Below are 19,003 nucleotides of genomic sequence, written 5' to 3'. Positions count from 1 at the left end.
TAAAATTATACTTGCCAAATAAAATATTACTTACCCAAATCAGTCATTATCCATCTTTGTTCCCTCACCAGGGACCTTGCTGCCTTTGACAAATCCCATCATGAAGCCGTGCGAACCTACCAGGGGCACAAAGCAAGTATGCACCCAGTGACGGCCATGCTGGTGGGGAAAGACTTAAAAGTGGATTAAGGACCTACCAAATGCTGATTTCAGACATTTCGCTTTTTTAAACGGAAGATATGTAAAAAAGTTCAGCTAATATTGTAACTAAAAATGTTGTTTTCGTTCTGGCTTTTTATTGTTTTGTCAGTGATTTTCATGAATAAAGCTGAGCTACCTTCCCCCCCACTGGTGCCATGTTCTTTGTTAGGTGCATTTTAACAAAGTTTAATCTTTTAATTTATAAGTGTAAAATTTTTCATTAGTTACATATTTATTTTCCCCAGCACAACCACAAGAGTGTCAGCGTAGTATTTGCCTGGTATTTTTAAGTTCTTTAATTTGAATCTGCCGCATGCCAAAAATTCAACATGATGAGAGCTCTGCTTTTTAAATAACATGAGCACTCAGTTGGATTTGCTCAGCCAGCCACACAGTGGGCATAGTATAAACACACTTTTCCAAAATGTGTAAACTCTCCAGGAAGCACTCTGCTCCCCACCCCCAGATCCACCTGCTGCTCCACTGGACTTGTCCTGCCCTCCTGTCCATCAGGGTCAGATGACTGCCCCAAACCCCAGTACTTCCCATCAGTCCCTCAGATACTCTCCTGTCTAAGCTGATTCATCTCCTTAATGGTCACCAAACATCCTTCACCCACGTAGAGCATGCAGCACATAGGGGCAATAATACAATGATAATACCCATTATACACACATATAATACATACTGCAAGTAATAGAATGACTTGAACCAAATGAGAGAGTAACAAAGCATCCCATGAGTACACTGTAGTACCCAAGGGCACCTCTGCACACAGTCTGGGAACCGCAGTCATATTAGTTAGGATTCTTTGATTGTAAGTGACAAAACCCAAATGATTAAAAGTCAGAAAAGGAAAGGGAGGATTATTTGAAGGATACAGGGTAGGGGGAGGTTGTAAGAACCTATGGACAGACGGGAGAGGACTGACACCTGGAACTGTCAAGGGAGCAATACTCTTTCTTGTCTCTCATTTCTGCTTCTCTCCAGCTTTGCTGTTGTTGTAAATAGTTCTTATCACATGGGAAGACTGTCTCAATTCCAGATTCCCAGAGGTGAGACTCTGACTCAGCTTGAGTCCACCCCTGGCCAAATAAACTTTAGCAAGAGGAATGGTGTCTTAGAGTATAAATGTGGGTGAGGGTGTCATTAAATACACAAAAAGAGTGCTAGCATTAGCTAGAAGTCTTAAAATAGGCACAAACACCCCAGAAGCGGGGCAGGTATCAAAGAAACAGAGATTCCTGTCCATCCCCGTAATCCCGAGCTGCTCGCTTGCTTACTGTCCTTAGCAGTTCTCTCCTGGACACATCTACACCGAAATGATTCTGTTTCTCAAGGCTCTGCTGTCACTTGTCTTCCACGGCAGGAAGACCACAGGCGAGAGTTCAGCTCACATCCCTGGTATATAATCAGGTTCTACGTGATTAAACTTCAGCAAATCCACAGACTCAAATGATGCTTTTGAAGGCTTCCCCTGCCCCATAAGCTCTCCCCGCGCTCTGGGCTAATGTCACATTCCAGTGATCACTGATGAGTGAGCCTGGAAGTGAACTGGGGCAAGGGCCCCCCGGAAGGGTGGCGGTGAAGGATGCTATGATGCAGGTAGAGGGCGGTAGACACACACATCACAGGTTTGCCTGGGGCCAGCTCAATGGAGGCCACATTTACACACTTCAGCTGCTAAGCGTGTGATGGATGTCTTTGTGCCAGGCTGGGATATACATATAATTTCTGGGTGAACAAAGATAAATAATTTCTATATATGGCTAAAGAAGAAATATGCTAAAGCAACCTGGGGAAGGGCTACTTAACCCAACCAAAGGGTTTAGGGAATGCTTACTGGGGAAGAGAAGGCCTACACTGAGGCTTACGAGATAAGAAATACCTAGCTAAGCAAAGGAAGTTGGAAGAGTGTTCCAGATGGATAAAGAGTAACAGAAGTAAAGGCATAGACTTATGGGATCTTTGGATTATCAATTTGGACAGTGAAAATAGCTGTCTCTGCTCCACAATGCCTAGGGCATGAACTTGAAATCTTCAAACTCACGTCGCTGGGAGGTGGTATCATCTGGAGGCTTCTTCCCTCACATGTCTGATGTCTTTCCTGAGATTATGCAAAAGCTGGGCTCAGCGGAGACTGGCAATTGGAGTGCCCAGGTAATTTGGGTTTTCTCACAGCACAGTGGATACTTGGACTTCTTATTAGTCTTCTTGGTAAGTGCAAACATCACCAGAGAGTAGCACCATGAAGGCAGAGAATGTATCTCATTTTATTCCCAGCACCTAGCATCGTGCTTGGGATAGAACTCTATCTCCATAGTGTTTGAGAAGTATTTGTTGGCTGAGTGAATGGAGGAGGGTAGAAAGTTGTGCTTCACATCTAAGGGCCTCGGTTTTCTCAGAGAGGTAAGAGGTAAGGTCCTCCTCTGAAAATTAGAGGAGGTGGATGTTGAAAAGCAGGGTGAATGTTTTGGAAACTTGCTGAGGGGGAGGGGCAGGTAGAAGGACAGTGCCATGAAGACACCATCACAGAACCTTCTGTAGCAGAGGCTTCCACCAGGGTGAACACAGATAGCAGTCGGTTGTGATGACCCAGGGGTTGAGTTTTACTCCATGCAGGCATAGGTTTAGGGTTATAAAAGGATTTCAAAGTAGTAAAGAAAGAGTGGCCCAGGTAAGCAACTAGGACACCAGCTTCCTAGGAGAGAAAGTGAGGAAGCTGGTGGGAAATGGAGGGAAGGAGGAGCCAACCAGAGGTCAGGTCCAAGGGCAAAGAGGACTGAAGGAAGGGGAGAACTGGAAGGCTGGAAAGTCATAGTCAGAAGGTGGGGTAGTGGAATTTACGATTTCTTATGTGCATCAAATTCAGGTGGTGACAAATTCCAGAGTGCGGTCAGGATGTGGGTGACTGAAGTGCAAGTTTCAAGGAGGGGTAGTTCTTTCTTTGTATGCTTCTCAAGAAGCTGTCAGGGAAAGAGAGATTCTGAGTGTTCGTGTTTTCTGTGAACAACTGTGTCTCTATTCCCAACACAAGTCAGTTTTAGTGGAAACACATGTCAAGATCTTTCTGTTGCAATAATCAAATCTCTAGAAACTGGCTTATTACTAAAATGTTGCTTATTACAACAGTGCCCACATTTCTTTGATTCCTTTTTCATGCTTTTCAGAGTTCCTTAATCTACTGGTAATGAATTGGGTGCAGGGAGCAGTTAACCGTGTTGAAGATGCTTAACTGGATTAGGGATATCCATGTACCAAGATGAAAGAAATTTAGAAAGCAATATAGGTATACAGAGCATTCGAGTGCAAATAATAGTAATCACAAACACTTCTGGAACATTCCCAATGCACCATGTGCTTTACATATTACCAACTCACTTAATCCTCCCTAAAGCCCTTTGAAATAGGCGCTATCATTATCTCCAGCTTAGAGATGAAGAAACTGAGACCCCAAGAAGTCAAATAACTTGCCCAGAGGTCACATAGCTCGTAAATGGCAGAGCCAGGATTGGATCCCAAGTAGATACTGCAAATACAGCAGTGAGGCAGTTTGCCTCTTCCCTTTTGAAGAAAAAACAGAGGCTAATTAATAACTTACTTGCTCAAAGCTAATGAATGGTGGAGCTGGAGTCCCAACCATGGCTGTCTGAGCTGTTAACCATCAAGCCACAACAGCTCATCCATCCAGATGGTGACCTTTCCTTGTGAGAATGATCTCTGACTTTTGCAGTCTCCCTTGTGGAGGGACAGCTTTAGAAAACCTTAGTGGTGGCAGGGAATAGTTGCTCAACACATGTTTGTGGAATAAACAAAAAAATGAAGATTACCACACTCCCTGGTGTCACAGTGGACCAGAAGGTGCATTTTATAGTTGAGTAATTCCAGATAAACACAGGAACATGGTGTTTATAAGCTGCCCTCAGTGGAGGAGAACACAGAAGCCAGGGGAGAGAGAAATCGGGGACCCGAAGAGGCCCCAGCAAGTGACAGCAAGCACTGGGACCCCCAGCACAGGAGAAGCCAGGCCTGTGGGGCTTCACCACGCGGCCTGCCTGCATCCCCCTCTCCTGCCCCAAGCTCAGCTGTGAAAACCCAAAGGGACACCGTGCGGCCCTCAATAAATATTTGTCCAACGTGTGGATGAGTAAAGGCAAGAGAGGGGGCGTGTTTTGGAAGTTCATCCCTACCGACTACACCTCAGTAGTCACTCCCAGATAAAACTCTCCCCGCCTGGCGGCCGCCACGACCAAAAGAGCCAGTGTAGGAGCCCCCTCAGGACGCGGAGCCATGCCCAGGTACACGGTGCACGTGCGCGGAGAATGGCTGGCCGTGCCCTGCCGGGACGCACAGCTCACCATCGGCTGGCTGGGCCGCGAGGCCGTCAGGAGGTACATCAAGAATAAGCCAGACAACGGGGGCTTCGCCTCGGTGGACGACGTGCGCTTCCTCGTGCGCCGGTGCAAGGGCCTGGGCCTGCTGGACCACGAAGACCCGCTGGAGGTGGCCCTGGAGGACAACGAGTTCGTGGAAGTGGGTGAGTGGCCGAGTCCACGCATGGCCAGGAAGGAGGCTCGGCAGTCCGGCCATCCCGGGGAAGGTGGGGCTGGCTGTGAGTGAGCACGCACCTGGGAGAGGGGAGGCTTCCCATCCCCCGTTACAGCAAGGCCACGGACCCAGAAACGAGCTGACTTCCTAGAATCGTACACCTAGTAAGCTGCAAAGGCTACATTCGAACCCAAGACTGCCTGTCTGAATCCCTTTGCCGTTCCAGCATCATTCTGAAGATCCTTCTTCCCTTCAAAAGCACCTCAGCGGACTGGAGGCCAGTGGAATAGACCTAAGGGGTTCGGATTGAAAACAAAATAAAGCTGGGGGTGGGGGTGGGGGTCAGGGAGGGGGTTAGATCTTGAACTTCCGTTTAAACCCCTGCCCACACCTGACACCTGTGTCTCTGCCTTTTGCCCTCCTCCTTCACAAAGATGCTAAGAGCACTCGAAAGCCCCTGAGGTCGTCTTAAAGCAGCCATTTCTATGGAAGCCAGAGGCAGTGGAAGAGCCCTTTCTCGGCTTACCAGCAACGCCGAATGTGGCTCTCCGTTGCGATCCGTAAAGGAGCCTCTCTGGTATTCTCGTTTCAGTTATAGAGGGCGATGCCATGTCTCCCGACTTCATTCCATCACAACCAGAAGGAGTTTACCTGTATCTTTTCCTGCAGGCCGGATGGTTTGCTCTGGGGGCTACTCCTGCCAGGGACTGGGCTGGGGCTTTCTCACACTACCCAGGGTTTTCCTTTACCTGGCTTCAGATACAGCAAATACCGGGAGCCTGAAAAGGTAAGCTTCAAGCCAACACTCTTTTTGTAAAGAAAATTAAGTTCCCCTCGTTTCAGGAGGGGTAGGGCCAGCAGAATTTATGAGCGAACATGTATCAGTTAGCACAGGGCTTTATCCTGCTCTATGGAGTTAGGAAAAGGCATTATGCTCATTTCTAGCTCTCTTTATTTACTCCGCCTCCTCTTGAGCAAGCTTTTTCACTAGCACATTTATGTTTCAGAGCAGGGATAAAATCTCTTGAGTGTCCAAATTCAGTTCTGCTTGAGACTTCCCTACGCTCTTGGTGGAGCAGCTAAGCTGCTCAAGCTCACCGGGGTCCCCTTCTTTTGTGCAGTACATTGCCTTAGATGGGGAAACTCTGACCACAGAGGATCTGGTCAACTTGGGGAAAGGACGCTACAAAATAAAGGTACGGGGGAGGGTGGGGAAGGATGTCCTCTGATCTTTTTCACTGCATATGGGAGTCTTCAACGGGCTCAGCTTTGACCGTTTTCCTAGCTCACCCCAGCTGCCGAAAAGAAGGTGCAAAAATCCAGGGAAGTCATAGATAGCATCGTGAAAGAAAAAACTGGTATCCTTTTCTATGTCATACAGTTCTTTTTACTGACTTTTAAAAAGTGGCCTGCATCTAATGGTACCATGTCTGTTATTGTTTTTGTTTTGTTTTTTTGTTCTAGTTGTTTATGGTATAACTACAGGTTTTGGGAAATTTGCCAGAACTGTAATTCCTGTCAGTAAGCTAGAGTAAGTCTGATTCCCCCCTCCTCAGCACACATTCACATGCCACCTGCCCCCATCTTTGAGATTTCTTTCAACAAGAGAAATAATTAACATTTGCCCCAGTTTCCAAATGAGGAGGATAAATCTCCTGTTCACTTGCATATGAGTTGGCATTGAAAACACAGGCTTGCTGGTTTCTTCCATTGCGTCACACTGCCTTATTCTGTCCCACCAAAGATTCACCTGTTCTCCCCTTCATTTCCCCAGCTGAGGGGAAACTTTCACTGTGAGGTATCTAAGAGAGATTTTCCCTTTCTCTTCCAGAGAGCTCCAGGTCAACTTAGTACGTTCACATTCTTCAGGTAAATCATTTCAAACATTAAATGACTTCTAGATCTTGTTTGATTTGGTGAATAAAGTACAGCACAGTGTGAGGTATCCTGTAACAGCCATAAATAGCTAGTGCATTCTAAGGACTAGTACCAGTTCTGGCTCAGGTGGGAAAGGAAAACAGAAATCAAACAAGACCACCTTTCAGCTGAATCTCAGAAAAGGAATGGGCCAAGTAGAGGGATGGGATTGGGGCAGGAGCATGTATATTGCCATGCCAACATAATGGTGCATTCAGGGAACGAAGTGAAGTGAATGTGAACTTAGGGAATGTGTTCATCAGGATGAGGTGAGATGGGAAAGTCTGTCAAGAATCCAGGCTGGGTGCTATTCTAAGGGTCTTGGGGAAGGTGGGGCTCACTGAAGCATTCTAGGAAAGAGAACTGAAAAGGCAAAACTTGGGTTTCCCATTTTTCTAGAAGATGGGACTTTAAGAAGCAGGGCAATCAAGAAGGAGAGCAGTCCAAATATCTGAGTCAAGAAGAGAAAGGTGGTAGGATACTGGACGGAACTGGAGAAAGATTTGGGAGATGGAGGTAGAAAAGACTTTGATTTTCTGAGAGAAAAACATCAATTCCGTTTTGCAGCTGTTGGGAAACCACTAATCCCTGAGAGATGTCGGATGCTCTTGGCTTTAAGGATCAATGTCTTAGCCAAAGGATACAGTGGCATTTCCCTGGAGACCCTCAAGCAAGTTATCGAAGTATTTAATGGTAATGCCATGGGTCCCCAGGCTGACCCTCCATTGAGGCTGGGCATGTACCACAGGTAGACTCGGTTCATTGATGGCATAGTGAGGAAATAGCAGAGACAAGACGACATAAAATAATGGAGATGAATGGAAATGGGCTTGGAGAAGAGGAGGATAGCTAAGGGGGTGAGGGTGGGGACAGAGATGTTTACTCCTGTATACCTTCAACTCATTCTTCATCACCCTTCACTTAGTATTTGGCATCTTTAAGTCTGGAACAAACCCCTTAAGTCTGTCCCTGAGCTCAAAGCTGGAGAGAACCTTTGATTCAGTGATGCCCAGATGTGGTTAGAGAGGTTGCATCAAATCATCTGGGAAACACAATGATTCCTGGATGTCCATCCCAAAGACCATTTCAGTAGTTCTGGTTAGTGCCTAGGAATCTGAAATCTTAACGCTCCCCAGATGGTGGGATAACCAGACTTAAATAACCGAAATTTAACTTCTTGCAAAGATAGAACAGAAATGTAAAGAGATCACAGATTTGCTTCTGGACCAGGAAGCCATCTTGTGCCAGGATACAATGCAGTTCAGCTCTTCGGAGCTTACTTCTCAGGACAGAAAAAGTCCAACATGGAGATAAGATTTGAAATGCTTGGGAGGCCACTATCCCTTCTCACAGATAAGGATGAACAGTACAGATCAGTGCAGGCTCAGGAAACTCTTTGGGGTGAAGGTATATAGGGCACCTCTGGGTGCCCGGAGTTCTGAGAATTCCTAGGGTGAACTATGATCTGGAAGCTGGCCTATGGATGGCACTGCTTTATCCTACCGACATTATTTAGCAGTTGGAAAACGCACTGCTATTAGGAGTCTGAGTTTACTTTAAAAAATAGAGGACTTTTCTTTCTTTTTTTTGGTAACTGAGAATTTCCTCCAAAACAGTACATGTCTGTTTATAAGTGGTGGTGAGGTAACAGGCTAGGTGCCTAGGAATCTGGGCAAAAAAAGAAAAAGAGACCATGTTGCCTATAATTACCTCCTCAGAGAACCCCTGTGAATACTTTGGTGTGCCTTATCCTTCTAGAACATTTTATATTATTTTTCTGATGTAAATATTTACATGTTTCCAAACATTCTCCAAGCTTTTTTTTTCCCCCCCAAATAGCTTTTAATGGCTACACACACTCTTTGGCCAAATGGAAGTCTCTTAATTCCATATTTAGATCATTTCTAACTTGTTTTAAGAACAAGACTATAATTAACAACAGCTAGTTCCTGATCTTTAAGATACATTATTACAATTTCTAAAAATTTCTAGGTCTGATTAGAACATGCATAGTAAATGCAAAGGGGTAGAGGACCAAGGAGGAGTAAAAAGTTAAAGGAATAGATAATCCTTATGGGGATATGGGTTTCAAATCACCTTTCTTCCATACAGCCTGATCTGGATTTTTTCTATGTACAGCATTCCCCCAACAACCTTCACACAGCAAATCTGAGTATGTCCTGGCTAAAATCTGTAATGCTTTCCATTGTCCTTAGGACAGAGTCTAAACTTTAAAGAAAAATATTTCCTATGATGTACCTTTCATCCTCATGACTTATTCATTCCATAAATGGAAGCCTGGACTCCTCCCAATCCCCTTCACCCATTTTGCCCAGTGCCCCCACCTCTGTCAACCATCAACTTATTCTCTATGAGTCTGTTCCTGTCTTTTTGTTTTGTTTTGTTTTAGATTCCTCATATAAATGAAATCACCTGGTATTTATCTCTGTCTGACTTATTTTATTTAGTATAATACCCACTGGGTCCATTAATGTTGTCACAAATGGCAAGATCTCATTGTTTGTTATAGCTGAGTAATATTTCAGTGTGTGTGTGTGTGTGTGTGTGTGTGTGTGTGTGTGTATAGACACCACCTATTCCTTATCCATTCATCTATCAGTGGATGCTTGGGTTGCTTTCATATCTAGGCTCTTGTAAATAATGCTACAGTAAACATAGGGGTGGCATATATCTTTCCAAATTAGTGTTTTCATTTTCTTTGGACCCAGTAGTGGAATTACTGGATCATATGCTATCTCTATTTTTAATCTTTTGAGATTCCATACTGTTTTCCACAGTGGCTGCACGAATTTGCATTCCCACCGACAGTGCACAAGGGTTCCCTTTTCTCCACTTCCTCACCAACACTTGTTTTTTCTTGAGCTTTTTATTTTAGCCATTCTGCCAGGTGTAAGGTGATATCTCATTGTGGTTTTGATATGCATTTCCCTGATGATGAGTGATGCTGAGCAACTTTTTATGTGTCTGTTGGCCATCTGTACGTCTTCTTTAAAAAAATGTCTATTCAGGTCCTCCGCCCATTTTTTAATTGGATTATTTGGTTTTTCTGGTGTTGAGTTCTATAAGTTCTTTATATATTTTGGATATTGACCCCTTATCGGACATATCATTTGCAAACATCTTCTCCCATTCAGTAAGTTGTCTTTTCATTTTGTTGATGATTTCCTTCGTTGTGTAAAACATTTTATTTTGGTATAGTGCCAATACTTTATTTTTGCTTTTGTTTCCGTTGCCTGAGGATCCGTATCTGGAAAAATGTTGCTAAGGCCAATATCAGTAATTACTGCCTATGTTTTCTTCTAGGAGTTTTATGGTTTCAGGTCTCACATTTAGGTCCTTAGTCCATTTTGAGGTAATTTTTGTGTATGGTGTGAGAAAGTGGTCTACTTTTCCCAGCCCCGTTTATTGCAAGACTGTCTTCCCCGTTGTATATTCTTACCTCCTTTGTCATAGATTTATTGACCATATAGGCATAGATTTATTTCTGGGCTGTCTATTCTGTTCTATTGATCTGTGTGTGAGGTGTTTCTATGTTAGTATCATACTGTTTTGATCACTGCACCTTTGTGGTGTATTTTGAATTCTGAGATTGTGATACCTTCAGCTTGGTTCTTTTTTCTCAAGGTTGCTTTGACCATTTGGGATTTTTTGTGGTTCCATACACATTTTAGGATTCTTTGTTTTAGTTTTGTGAAACATGCCATTGGTATTGCGATAAGGATTGCACTGAACCTGGAGATGGCTTTGAGTAGTATGGACATTTTAACAATATTAGTTCTTCCACTCCGTGAGCACAAAATATACCAATTTTTTGTGTTGGCTTCAATTTCTTTCATCAGTGTTTTCTAGTTTTCACAGTACAGGTCTTTACAGTCTAAACTTCAAGGGGCTCACAAGAGATGGCTTTTTGCTACTGGGAGGGTACCCCTTCCTGCCCCCCCCCACCTTATTCCCCTCTGTCTTTTATAACAGCTCAGCCAGGTCCCTTAAGCATTAGCTGTGCTTGAGAAGTTGTCTTTCCCAGGTATTTGTGCCATAGAATGATATTAGCTCCTGCTGGGGGAGGTTGGTTTCACTGGCAAAAGGAGGGTAGCCAGAAGTAACGGGTGCCTCCTTCTCTCCCAGCCTCCTGCCTGCCCTACGTTCCAGAGAAAGGAACCGTTGGCGCCAGTGGGGACCTTGCCCCGCTCTCTCATCTTGCTCTTGGGTTAATTGGAGAAGGGAAGATGTGGTCTCCAAAGAGTGGCTGGGCTGATGCGAAATACGTAAGACTTTAATAACAACTTGCGTGTGCAGAAGTTTCCCCAGGCTGGGTGCCGGCTGCACATGCTTGCTTTATGGCACCGAATCCTTGCGGCAGCCCCGTGAGGGAGCCGCTGCCGTCCCTGTTTTATAGATGAAAACCGAAGCTTACAAGTCAAACTGGGTAAGGCTCTTAGCTCCCATACTTTACCGCCAGGCTTCTGGACTTGGTGGTCACCTTGGTGAAAAGGTACAGTGGCCGGTTGTTAATCCCAGCAATTTATTCTGCAACTAAAACTCTCCTAGTACCTATCCAGAAGGTCACACACTGCTGGGAATTTCAGGAGTTGTAAAACACAGAGGCTCTTCCAGTGCCTCTCCAGGTCACACACTGTTGTGAATTTATTGAGTTGCTGGTCTCACGGTGCAGAGCCGTGGATCATAGCACTTACTATATGGCCTCTGGAGAGCTGGTTCCATTTCCCCCCAAGCTCCTACCCCAATGGCAAAGCAGAAGGGCTTGTTTTTGATAAAGCTTTAATGTTTTCCTCATCCATATCCAGATTCCATCAGAGCAGCCCAAAGAATTATTTGAAGTGTTATCTCAGGTCAATTGCTGAGAGGTCCCTCAGTGAAAGGGCAGAGGACCAAGGGGGAGGAAGAAGTTAAGGGAACAGATCATCCTTAGGGGGATATAGGTTCCAGATCACCTTTGTTCCCTATGGCCTGATCTTTATTTCTCTGTGTACAGTGTTTGCCCAGCCCCCTTCACATGTCCTGGCTAAAGCCTGTAATGCTTCCCATTGTCCTTAGAATTAAGTCTAAACTTAGTGTGGTTGTAAGAGTCTTGTTGGTCGAATCCCTCCCCCCTTGGGTTCTACAGGAACTGGAGGTTCCTTACAGCTGGAATGTGCTGTGTCAGGGACAGAGGGACCAGCACATGCTCATTCTTCTCTTCCCCACTCACTCCTGCTCCTCCTTCTGAGAAGTCCTCAGAGAAACTTCCCCCTCTGCTCCTCTGGTTCTTTTCCCTACCCTCCAAATGTCTTTAGCCCCTCCTTTGTGCTCTCCTAGCATCTTACGTGCTCATTTTCCAGCAAACCCCATGCACTTCCTACGTCCTGGAGCACTTAACATCCTCTTTCTCTGTAATTGCCCCTGAGCTAGTCTGTCTCAGTTTTCCTAGGCCAGCCCCAGGCCAACACCCAGAAGAGTCTGGTGTGTAGCAAGTACTCCAGTAAACTTGTGATGTGGACAAAGTGAATGGTATTGACTCTGTCTTCCTTCCTCCCTAGAGGGTTTTTAGCCTAGTGACTGTTTGACTTCTTTTATTTCTGTCAGTGTTTAGATAAGTAGGATGAGGGTGGAGGACTTTTTAGGTCAAGCTCTGGAGGCAGAGAATTGAGGACAGTCAGGAACTCAGCCTCAGCACAGTATAAGTGCTCATATGTGCTCAGGAAGCAGCAGGAGAAAAGGGAGTCACTAAGGTGGAAGCTGAATACAAAGCACCTAGAAACCAAAATTCAGGGTTACTTCTGTAGACACTAAGCCCCTGATTTAAGTATAAAAATTATGTGAAATAGAAGTCTGCTTTCAGACTAAAGAATAGAACTAGAGCATAGACCAGAGTAGATGAACAGAATCAATTCACGTAGGTCCAACCTTTTATGAGACAGATCTTTAGGCTTAAGGATATTTTATCGATGCCTTATGAAATCAGAAATAGGTTGGTATTTCACTGGGTACCCATTTTTATCTTTTTAATCATTCTGCAGGTCCTGGAAGCTCATGGATTGAAACCAGTTGTTTTGAAACCGAAAGAGGTAAAGAGATTCGAGGAAAATTTACTCATTCTTACAAGTCTTTATTTATAGACTACTTTCAGTCTTAATATCTGTCTCTCTGGTTTCTTAAAATAAACGTGGTTTTCATGTTTGTTAAAAGTTTGTCACTGAAAAAAGGACTCCTCCACGAGCATTCAAAAGATTCTTCATGCCACAGAGGCTTATGGGTTCTCTTACCCAAGAACTTAAACTTCAAATCGGGATCCCTAAGGATCCCTAACAGATGCTGTAGGTCAAAATCCCTCAGGGTGCTCTCAAACAAGTCTTGGACCAGAAAGGTCTTAAGCTGTGTTGTCCACAATGTTGACCAGTTAAAGAAAAGCAGCATAATTAGGAGCTAAAGATTTTATATGCAGTCTATCCTGGAGGTTCATTGCTGCCTTGAGAATGGGGATACGTAACAGGTGTTTCACTTGCCAGGTTTATACTAACCATTTCACACAGGATGGCACTTAATCTTCCAGTGCTTACTGAGCATTCCTGCCCTGCACTTTAGAAAACATAAACATCGGGCGCCTGGGTGGCTCAGTTGGTTAAGCGACTGCCTTCGGCTCAGGTCATGATCCTGGAGTCCCAGGATCGAGTCCCACATCGGGCTCCCTGCTCAGCAGGGAGTCTGCTTCTCCCTCTGACCCTCCTCCCTCTCATGCTCTTTGTCTCTCATTCTCTCTCTCTCAAATAAATAAATAAAATCTTAAAAAAAAAAAAAAGAAAATATAAACATCATTCAGCTGCCTGGTTAACTCTTCTCTTATGGAAGCAAAAGGTATGAAATCAGCTTGTACATGGATTACAATAAATACAGCAAAGGACTTACCTCTTCCTTCCCAAAGGGCCTGGCGCTCATCAACGGGACACAGATGATCACCTCCCTCGGCTGTGAAGCCGTGGAGCGAGCGAGTGCTATTTCGCGGCAGGCAGACATCGTGGCGGCCTTGACCCTTGAGGTGCTGAAGGGCACCACCAAAGCCTTCGATACTGGTCAGCACGGCTCTTCCACCGGCTTGCTATTGAGTCAGCCAGAGCTGGTTGGGTGGACTGGTCCAGGTCTTTAGACATGAGAGTGGTGGGGTGGACGGTAGGGGAAAAAGGAAATACTCAAATGCCTCTGGAATACACAATATTGCTACAGCTCCCTCTAAGTGATGCCACACTTGATCTTGAAATGACCACATTTTACGGACAGATGCTGACTCTAGAGTTCACCCAGAATTCTGGATCACCCAGGTCTGACTCCCATCCAACTGTGAACTGTCTTAGGAATCTGCTCACAGGGTTTTAGACCTAGAGTGGGATTAAAGTTGGTCCCCATTAAAAAATTGGGAGGGAAAAACTATAGAAGTCGTAGCTTACTTGGAAAGTGGTGAATTTGAAGACTCCCTACCATTATATGTAGTGGGACAGAAAAACTGTCTAAAAATGATTGAAAACTGTCAAAAATTGGCCACTGTGGAGCTCCCTTCCATTATGTGAGCCTAAATCTTTTTAGGGTAGACCCAGGGTCTTGAGTTGAATTCCCAGTGGGCTCAACACATAGTTTGCACTTGGATATTTAAAGTAGAAAAAATGTGGTTGATGAGGAAAATCTTGCTTTTGGAGTAAGTTTCTAACTCTGAGTGCTGGTAAGAACCTCTGGGACTTTTGAGGGCTTGTGTCAGCACCGTGGATGATCCTGAACCATCAGTGGTAGTTCATTCTAATATGAGAATTGCTCAGACTTCTTCTCCTTCATCAATTCTAGACATTCACGCAGTCCGCCCTCACCGTGGGCAAATTGAAGTTGCTTTTCGGTTTCGGTCACTCTTGGACTCAGATCACCACCCATCTGAAATAGCAGGTCTGGGCATGTTTATGTGAGTGAGCTCATTTGGTGTTGTGTTTTGTGGAAAAATTGATCACGTGTCCCTTGCCATCCCCTTGCACAGAAAGTCACAGGTTCTGTGATCGTGTTCAGGATGCATACACCTTGCGCTGCTGTCCACAGGTAAACGAATGAAAAAAATCTTTTTATTTTCCAACTCAGGGCGGAAATAGAAAAAGAGGAAAGTGTTAAACAGTCACGTAAAAATAATAATAAAAATAAAAAAATTAAAAGTCATGTAATGGTCAATTATAATCCAAATGTCTTTACTGCCTCTTTTAAAAATTATGCATATCATACTTCCATTTGTCCTGTCATTGTAGAGTTTCTATTCTCCATGATAAGCTGTTTGTTTCTTTTTGAATTGCTTTGCTCAATTCTCTTGTACAGAAGCACAAGAGACAACTTGCTGTGTTGGTTTACTGCTGTAGTTTTTAAAAAATTCTTAGTAATCACATCATCCTAATCAGTTAGTGGAATTTTACTGGTTCTCTCTTTTAGATTCCACAAGAACCAGCCTGACAGAGATGGTCACAGGAAAGGCAAATCATAATTCAAGTGCACATCATTGTTGTACCTTATCTGCATTTAATAAGCAGACATAAACCATCACAAATAAATCTGTGAGGCTTAACTCTGGATAAAATAAATGCAGCAGACAGGAGTTGGCATGAGGCATTCAGCATTGCAGAGGTTACAGCTCGTTTGGGTGTGGCAATTAGTTGGATGAGAGATTAATGTACTTCTCAAGAATGAAACAATATTTCATTTTGTGCCAGATTCTAGTCTAGAGTGTAATCATCAAGAATCCTCCCTAGAGTAAACACCCTCATTTCCTTTGACTCAGCAAGTTCCATTCTAGCTAGTTGATCGAAAACATTTATGGGAAAGAATTGCTAAATTAGCCCTATGGCACAACCAAATTCCAGTTTTAAAACTTGCTTCCTTGCTATTCTAATATGAATATCAGACTCTGTGTGACAGACGCCATTATCAGTGTTTTCAATGTACTCACTCATTTAATCTTGTATTGTAGGTCCATGGTGTGGTGAATGACACAATAGCGTTTGTGAAGAATATCATTACCACAGAACTTAATAGTGCAACAGATAATCCTGTATCTTTTGACTGCTTACTAAACTGTAATTGTAGAATTCTAGCTGGTAATTTTAGATCTGCTGGAGTGATCATCCTGTGTAGCATCTCTGTTCTGTCACTCCATTTCATCGACTAAGTACCTAAGGTTCAGAGGTTAAGTGACTTTCTCTAGATCAGAGCTGGTAAGTGACAGAGGCAGTCTGTCCACCTAATTTCACTTCAGAGTCTAACATGTTGTGCTTTCCAAATGGACCCATTAAAGGCTAAAGGACATATTTCCAGCATTGGCTAACAGGGTTCATGAAGACGTTTGCTGCTGAGATTGCTGATAGAGGATGAAGACATAGGTCACAAGTGTGACTGTGGGGACCCCGGGCAGGTTGGCATTGATGCAAGCCTTCTTGGTTCTAGTGACACATTAAACAGAAGGCAACCTGTTAACACTTACCAAAGTATTGCTCAAAGAGTTATGGCTTTCCTCGTCTCAAGTTTTTATTTTTGACATGGTGTTTCAGTCAGTGTTTCCAAATTTTACAAAGAATAGTAAGAATGCTTCCATTTCTCAAAGATGGAGCCCTTCTTTCCTTCATGGTGTGGGTATCGCAGAGCCATCTTATTTCTGCTTTGAAATGTTCTTTGATGGTATAGTTCCCTACAGATGTCGATGTGATCAGTCACGAGTCACACTGGCAAAGTCTTCACAGAGATACTCAGTACTGCCTTTGAAGACCACCCAAGCCCTTAGGAATATATTTTTCCTATCCCACATCTGCCTCAGTTCTTAACACCGGAGAAAGTGCTGAGTTAACAACCCTGGAAGCCATTCCTAGCTGAGGTTAGCAGACAGGTTTCACAGCAGCTGTGTAAGATTTATCCAGTGTGGTTTCTCTGACAAGCTTACTTCAGGATGTATGTTTTATGTCCTCACTGTCAGGTTATTTTACAGTTAAGTCAGACACACACTAAGTAATTCTCAACTCACTCACCTCAACACCACTCCACCCCTCTCCCCTGCCACCCCACAATGGAGTAGCGCTTTCATGGAGTCTATGTAAGTCTTGTCTCATCTATCAGTTCTTGTAGAGGAGAGATATCCATCCTACACTTACATAATTTAGACTTTTTTTTTATTTGAGAGAGAGACTGAGGGTGTGAGAGAGTGAGAGAGCGTGAGCAGGAGGGAGGGGCCGAGGGAGAGGGAGAAGCAGACTCCCCACTGAGCAGCAAGCGGGATACAGGACTTGATCCCAGAACCCTGAGATCACAACCTGAGCTGAAGGCAGGTGCTTAACCAACTGAGCCACCCAGGTGCCCCCATAATTTAGACTTGAAAGGGTATCTTATATAGTAAAAACCAAGAGTATATATATAAAATAAAAGTCCATTAAATTAGTGGATATGGGAGAAGGATAATTCCTCACTAAATTCTTCTCCCACCACTTGCCCCAGCAAAAATTTCAGCCAAAAGTACTTTCCTTTCTCAATTAAAGATTAATTATTGATGAATTTCCAATAAGGTAATATTTGGGAGTTCTCCTGCAATACTGGTGTTAGTTGAAAGAATATTCTTCTCAATTTTTCCATTGTAGATATAAAGTACCTATTACGCAGTTGCTAAATGTTATGGAAGCTAAATTCTAATTACCATAATCTGATAGCCAACAAACAAATTTGGAACAACTGGAGAATTGAACATGCTTAAGTTCTAAGTAGGTGCAGAGATTACTTGTTATAAGGATTCAGAGAATGGAGAGAAAACTAGGGCCTGCGATTGGGGGTGGGTTAGTGGAGAAGAGCCAGGGCTGGGCCTAATAGGCTCATGGTTATATGTACCGAAAAGGGTAACACCCAACTTGGTGAAGTTAATGTAATACATGCATCTCCAGCTCTTTGGAAGTCAGAACCTTTCTCACATAGAGTGAGTTCCTAGTTGATAAATAATAAATATTCTTTAGTCCAGTAGGTATAAATCAGCTCTCTGGAATCTTTAAGAAGGGTCTGTTACTGCCTTTGTCTGGGTGCCTGTTGTTCTAAGTGAAGTGCATGATAGAATGGAATGATCCTTGAGGGCATTAATATGCTCCTACTTAGGTGGGTTTGCAACAGCCTATTGGCTGCCATTTGCTATGGATGCTGCTGCAGGATCACTGAGTCGAGAGCTTGAAAATCTTCCCAGAACTGATTGTTCCAGACAATTTGGTGGTTGCTCATCAGCAGAGTCTTCCATTCAGCAAATTCTTCTACCAAGCACAAGCTCACATTGCCCCCTGAAGAAATAGAACTGGTGTCCTGGTCTCTGTTCTTAGTTTCAGATACAAACTTTTTGAGGGAAAGTACTAACTAACCATTAGACTATGATAGTTACGGTGTTTGAGAAACTCTAATTTCAGAAAAAAAAAAATTTCATGTTCCATGTTTCCTTGGCCCCCAATTAGGTGTACATAATTCATCTTTAAGGTTTTGGGTATTTGTTTTGTTGTTTCCGTTTTTGTGTCCCTTTATGTCAACAATTTGTAGACTCTCCTTCCCTCCTCCCGTATTTGTACAAGGGCTACAAGTGTTAAAAATTAGCCTTAACCTGTTTTGCAAGATGGTTTTTGCCAGCAGGGGAGAGACTGTTTCTGGAGGAAACTTCCATGGTGAATACCCAGCCAAAGTAAGCTTTTTAGAATTGTTCCTGACCCTGAAAGCATATTCCAATTTAAGCCAACTGAATTGAGATACTCTTTCTAGGCCCTAGACTATTTGGCCATTGGAGTCCATGAACTTGCTTCAATTAGTGAAAGAAGAATTGAAAGGCTCTGTAACCCCTCTCTCAGCGAGCTGCCTCCCTTCCTGGTGGCTGAAGGTGGTCTGAACTCTGGGTTCATGATTGCTCATTGCACTGCCGCGGCGCTTGGTAAGAATACCGCCCAAGAATACTGCCCGTTCCCCAGAACACAAGCCTGTCCATTTCATCTGAAAGTCACGTTTTGTCCTTGAATGCAATCTTTTTGCCTACTTCATTTGCATCCTGCCGGTCTTGATAGAAATGCAGAAGGGAAGTCTCTTTAGAAAAAAACTAAATGAGGGTGCCTGGGTGGCTCAGTTGGTTAAGCGACTGCCTTCGGCTCGGGTCATGATCCCAGGGTCCTGGGATCGAGTCCCACATCGGGCTCCCTGCTCGGCGGGAAGCCTGCTTCTCCCTCTCCCACTCCCCCTGCTTGTGTTCCCTCTCTCGCTGTGTCTCTCTCTGCCAAATAAATAAATAAAATCTTTAAAAAAAAAAAAA

General features: G+C 43.9%; 3 protein-coding genes and 1 long non-coding RNA gene across 20 annotated transcripts in view; 2 read left to right on the top strand and 2 right to left on the bottom strand.

The window, feature by feature from the left end:
• Window positions 1–341, top strand: part of LTA4H (leukotriene A4 hydrolase) — a 33,440-nt gene extending 33,099 nt beyond the window's left edge. For all 3 annotated transcript variants that reach the window (XM_081819080.1, XM_081819081.1, XM_081819079.1), the window contains one exon: window positions 72–341. In XM_081819080.1, coding sequence (XP_081675206.1) covers window positions 72–189 — 118 coding nt within the window. In that variant the 3' untranslated portion in view covers window positions 190–341. The remainder of the gene's footprint in view (window positions 1–71) is intronic.
• The window catches only part of AMDHD1 (amidohydrolase domain containing 1), a 204,059-nt gene that overhangs the window by 152,471 nt on the left and 32,585 nt on the right, over window positions 1–19,003 (bottom strand). The gene's annotated exons all lie outside the window — the stretch shown is intronic.
• LOC145721385 (uncharacterized) overlaps window positions 1–19,003 on the bottom strand; it is a 73,678-nt gene that overhangs the window by 51,264 nt on the left and 3,411 nt on the right. For 3 of the 10 annotated variants that reach the window (XR_014145044.1, XR_014145051.1, XR_014145058.1), the window contains exon 1: window positions 35–116. The exons of 1 other annotated variant lie outside the window; for it this stretch is intronic. This is a non-coding gene — a long non-coding RNA (uncharacterized LOC145721385). Of the gene's footprint in view, window positions 1–34; window positions 117–3,802; window positions 4,711–5,275; window positions 5,425–19,003 lie in introns of those variants that run through there. 6 more of the 10 variants (XR_014145040.1, XR_014145041.1, XR_014145050.1 and 3 more) reach the window with 5 other exon arrangements.
• HAL (histidine ammonia-lyase) overlaps window positions 4,492–19,003 on the top strand; it is a 26,436-nt gene continuing 11,924 nt past the window's right edge. For 5 of the 6 annotated variants that reach the window (XR_014145038.1, XM_081819078.1, XM_081819077.1 and 2 more), the window contains exons 1-16: window positions 4,492–4,738; window positions 5,342–5,402; window positions 5,509–5,536; window positions 5,871–5,945; window positions 6,035–6,107; window positions 6,214–6,280; window positions 6,581–6,618; window positions 7,234–7,359; window positions 10,813–10,952; window positions 12,705–12,752; window positions 13,607–13,754; window positions 14,515–14,610; window positions 14,699–14,757; window positions 15,671–15,751; window positions 18,323–18,388; window positions 18,466–18,631. Coding sequence is in view for 5 of the 6 variants with exons in the window: in XM_081819078.1 (XP_081675204.1) it covers window positions 4,492–4,738; window positions 5,342–5,402; window positions 5,509–5,536; window positions 5,871–5,945; window positions 6,035–6,107; window positions 6,214–6,280; window positions 6,581–6,618; window positions 7,234–7,359; window positions 10,813–10,952; window positions 12,705–12,752; window positions 13,607–13,754; window positions 14,515–14,610; window positions 14,699–14,757; window positions 15,671–15,751; window positions 18,323–18,388; window positions 18,466–18,631 (1,519 nt within the window). In the remaining variant the exon portion in view is untranslated. The other variant, XM_081819076.1, reaches the window with a different exon arrangement.

The sequence above is a fragment of the Leptonychotes weddellii genome, chromosome 5 (genome assembly GCF_054177405.1).
Source record: "Leptonychotes weddellii isolate Sample4059 chromosome 5, ASM5417740v2, whole genome shotgun sequence".
NCBI classification, from domain to species: domain Eukaryota; kingdom Metazoa; phylum Chordata; class Mammalia; order Carnivora; family Phocidae; genus Leptonychotes; species Leptonychotes weddellii.
The sequence above is the reverse complement of the archived record's forward strand: the minus strand, read 5'-3'. Positions and strand labels throughout refer to the sequence as shown.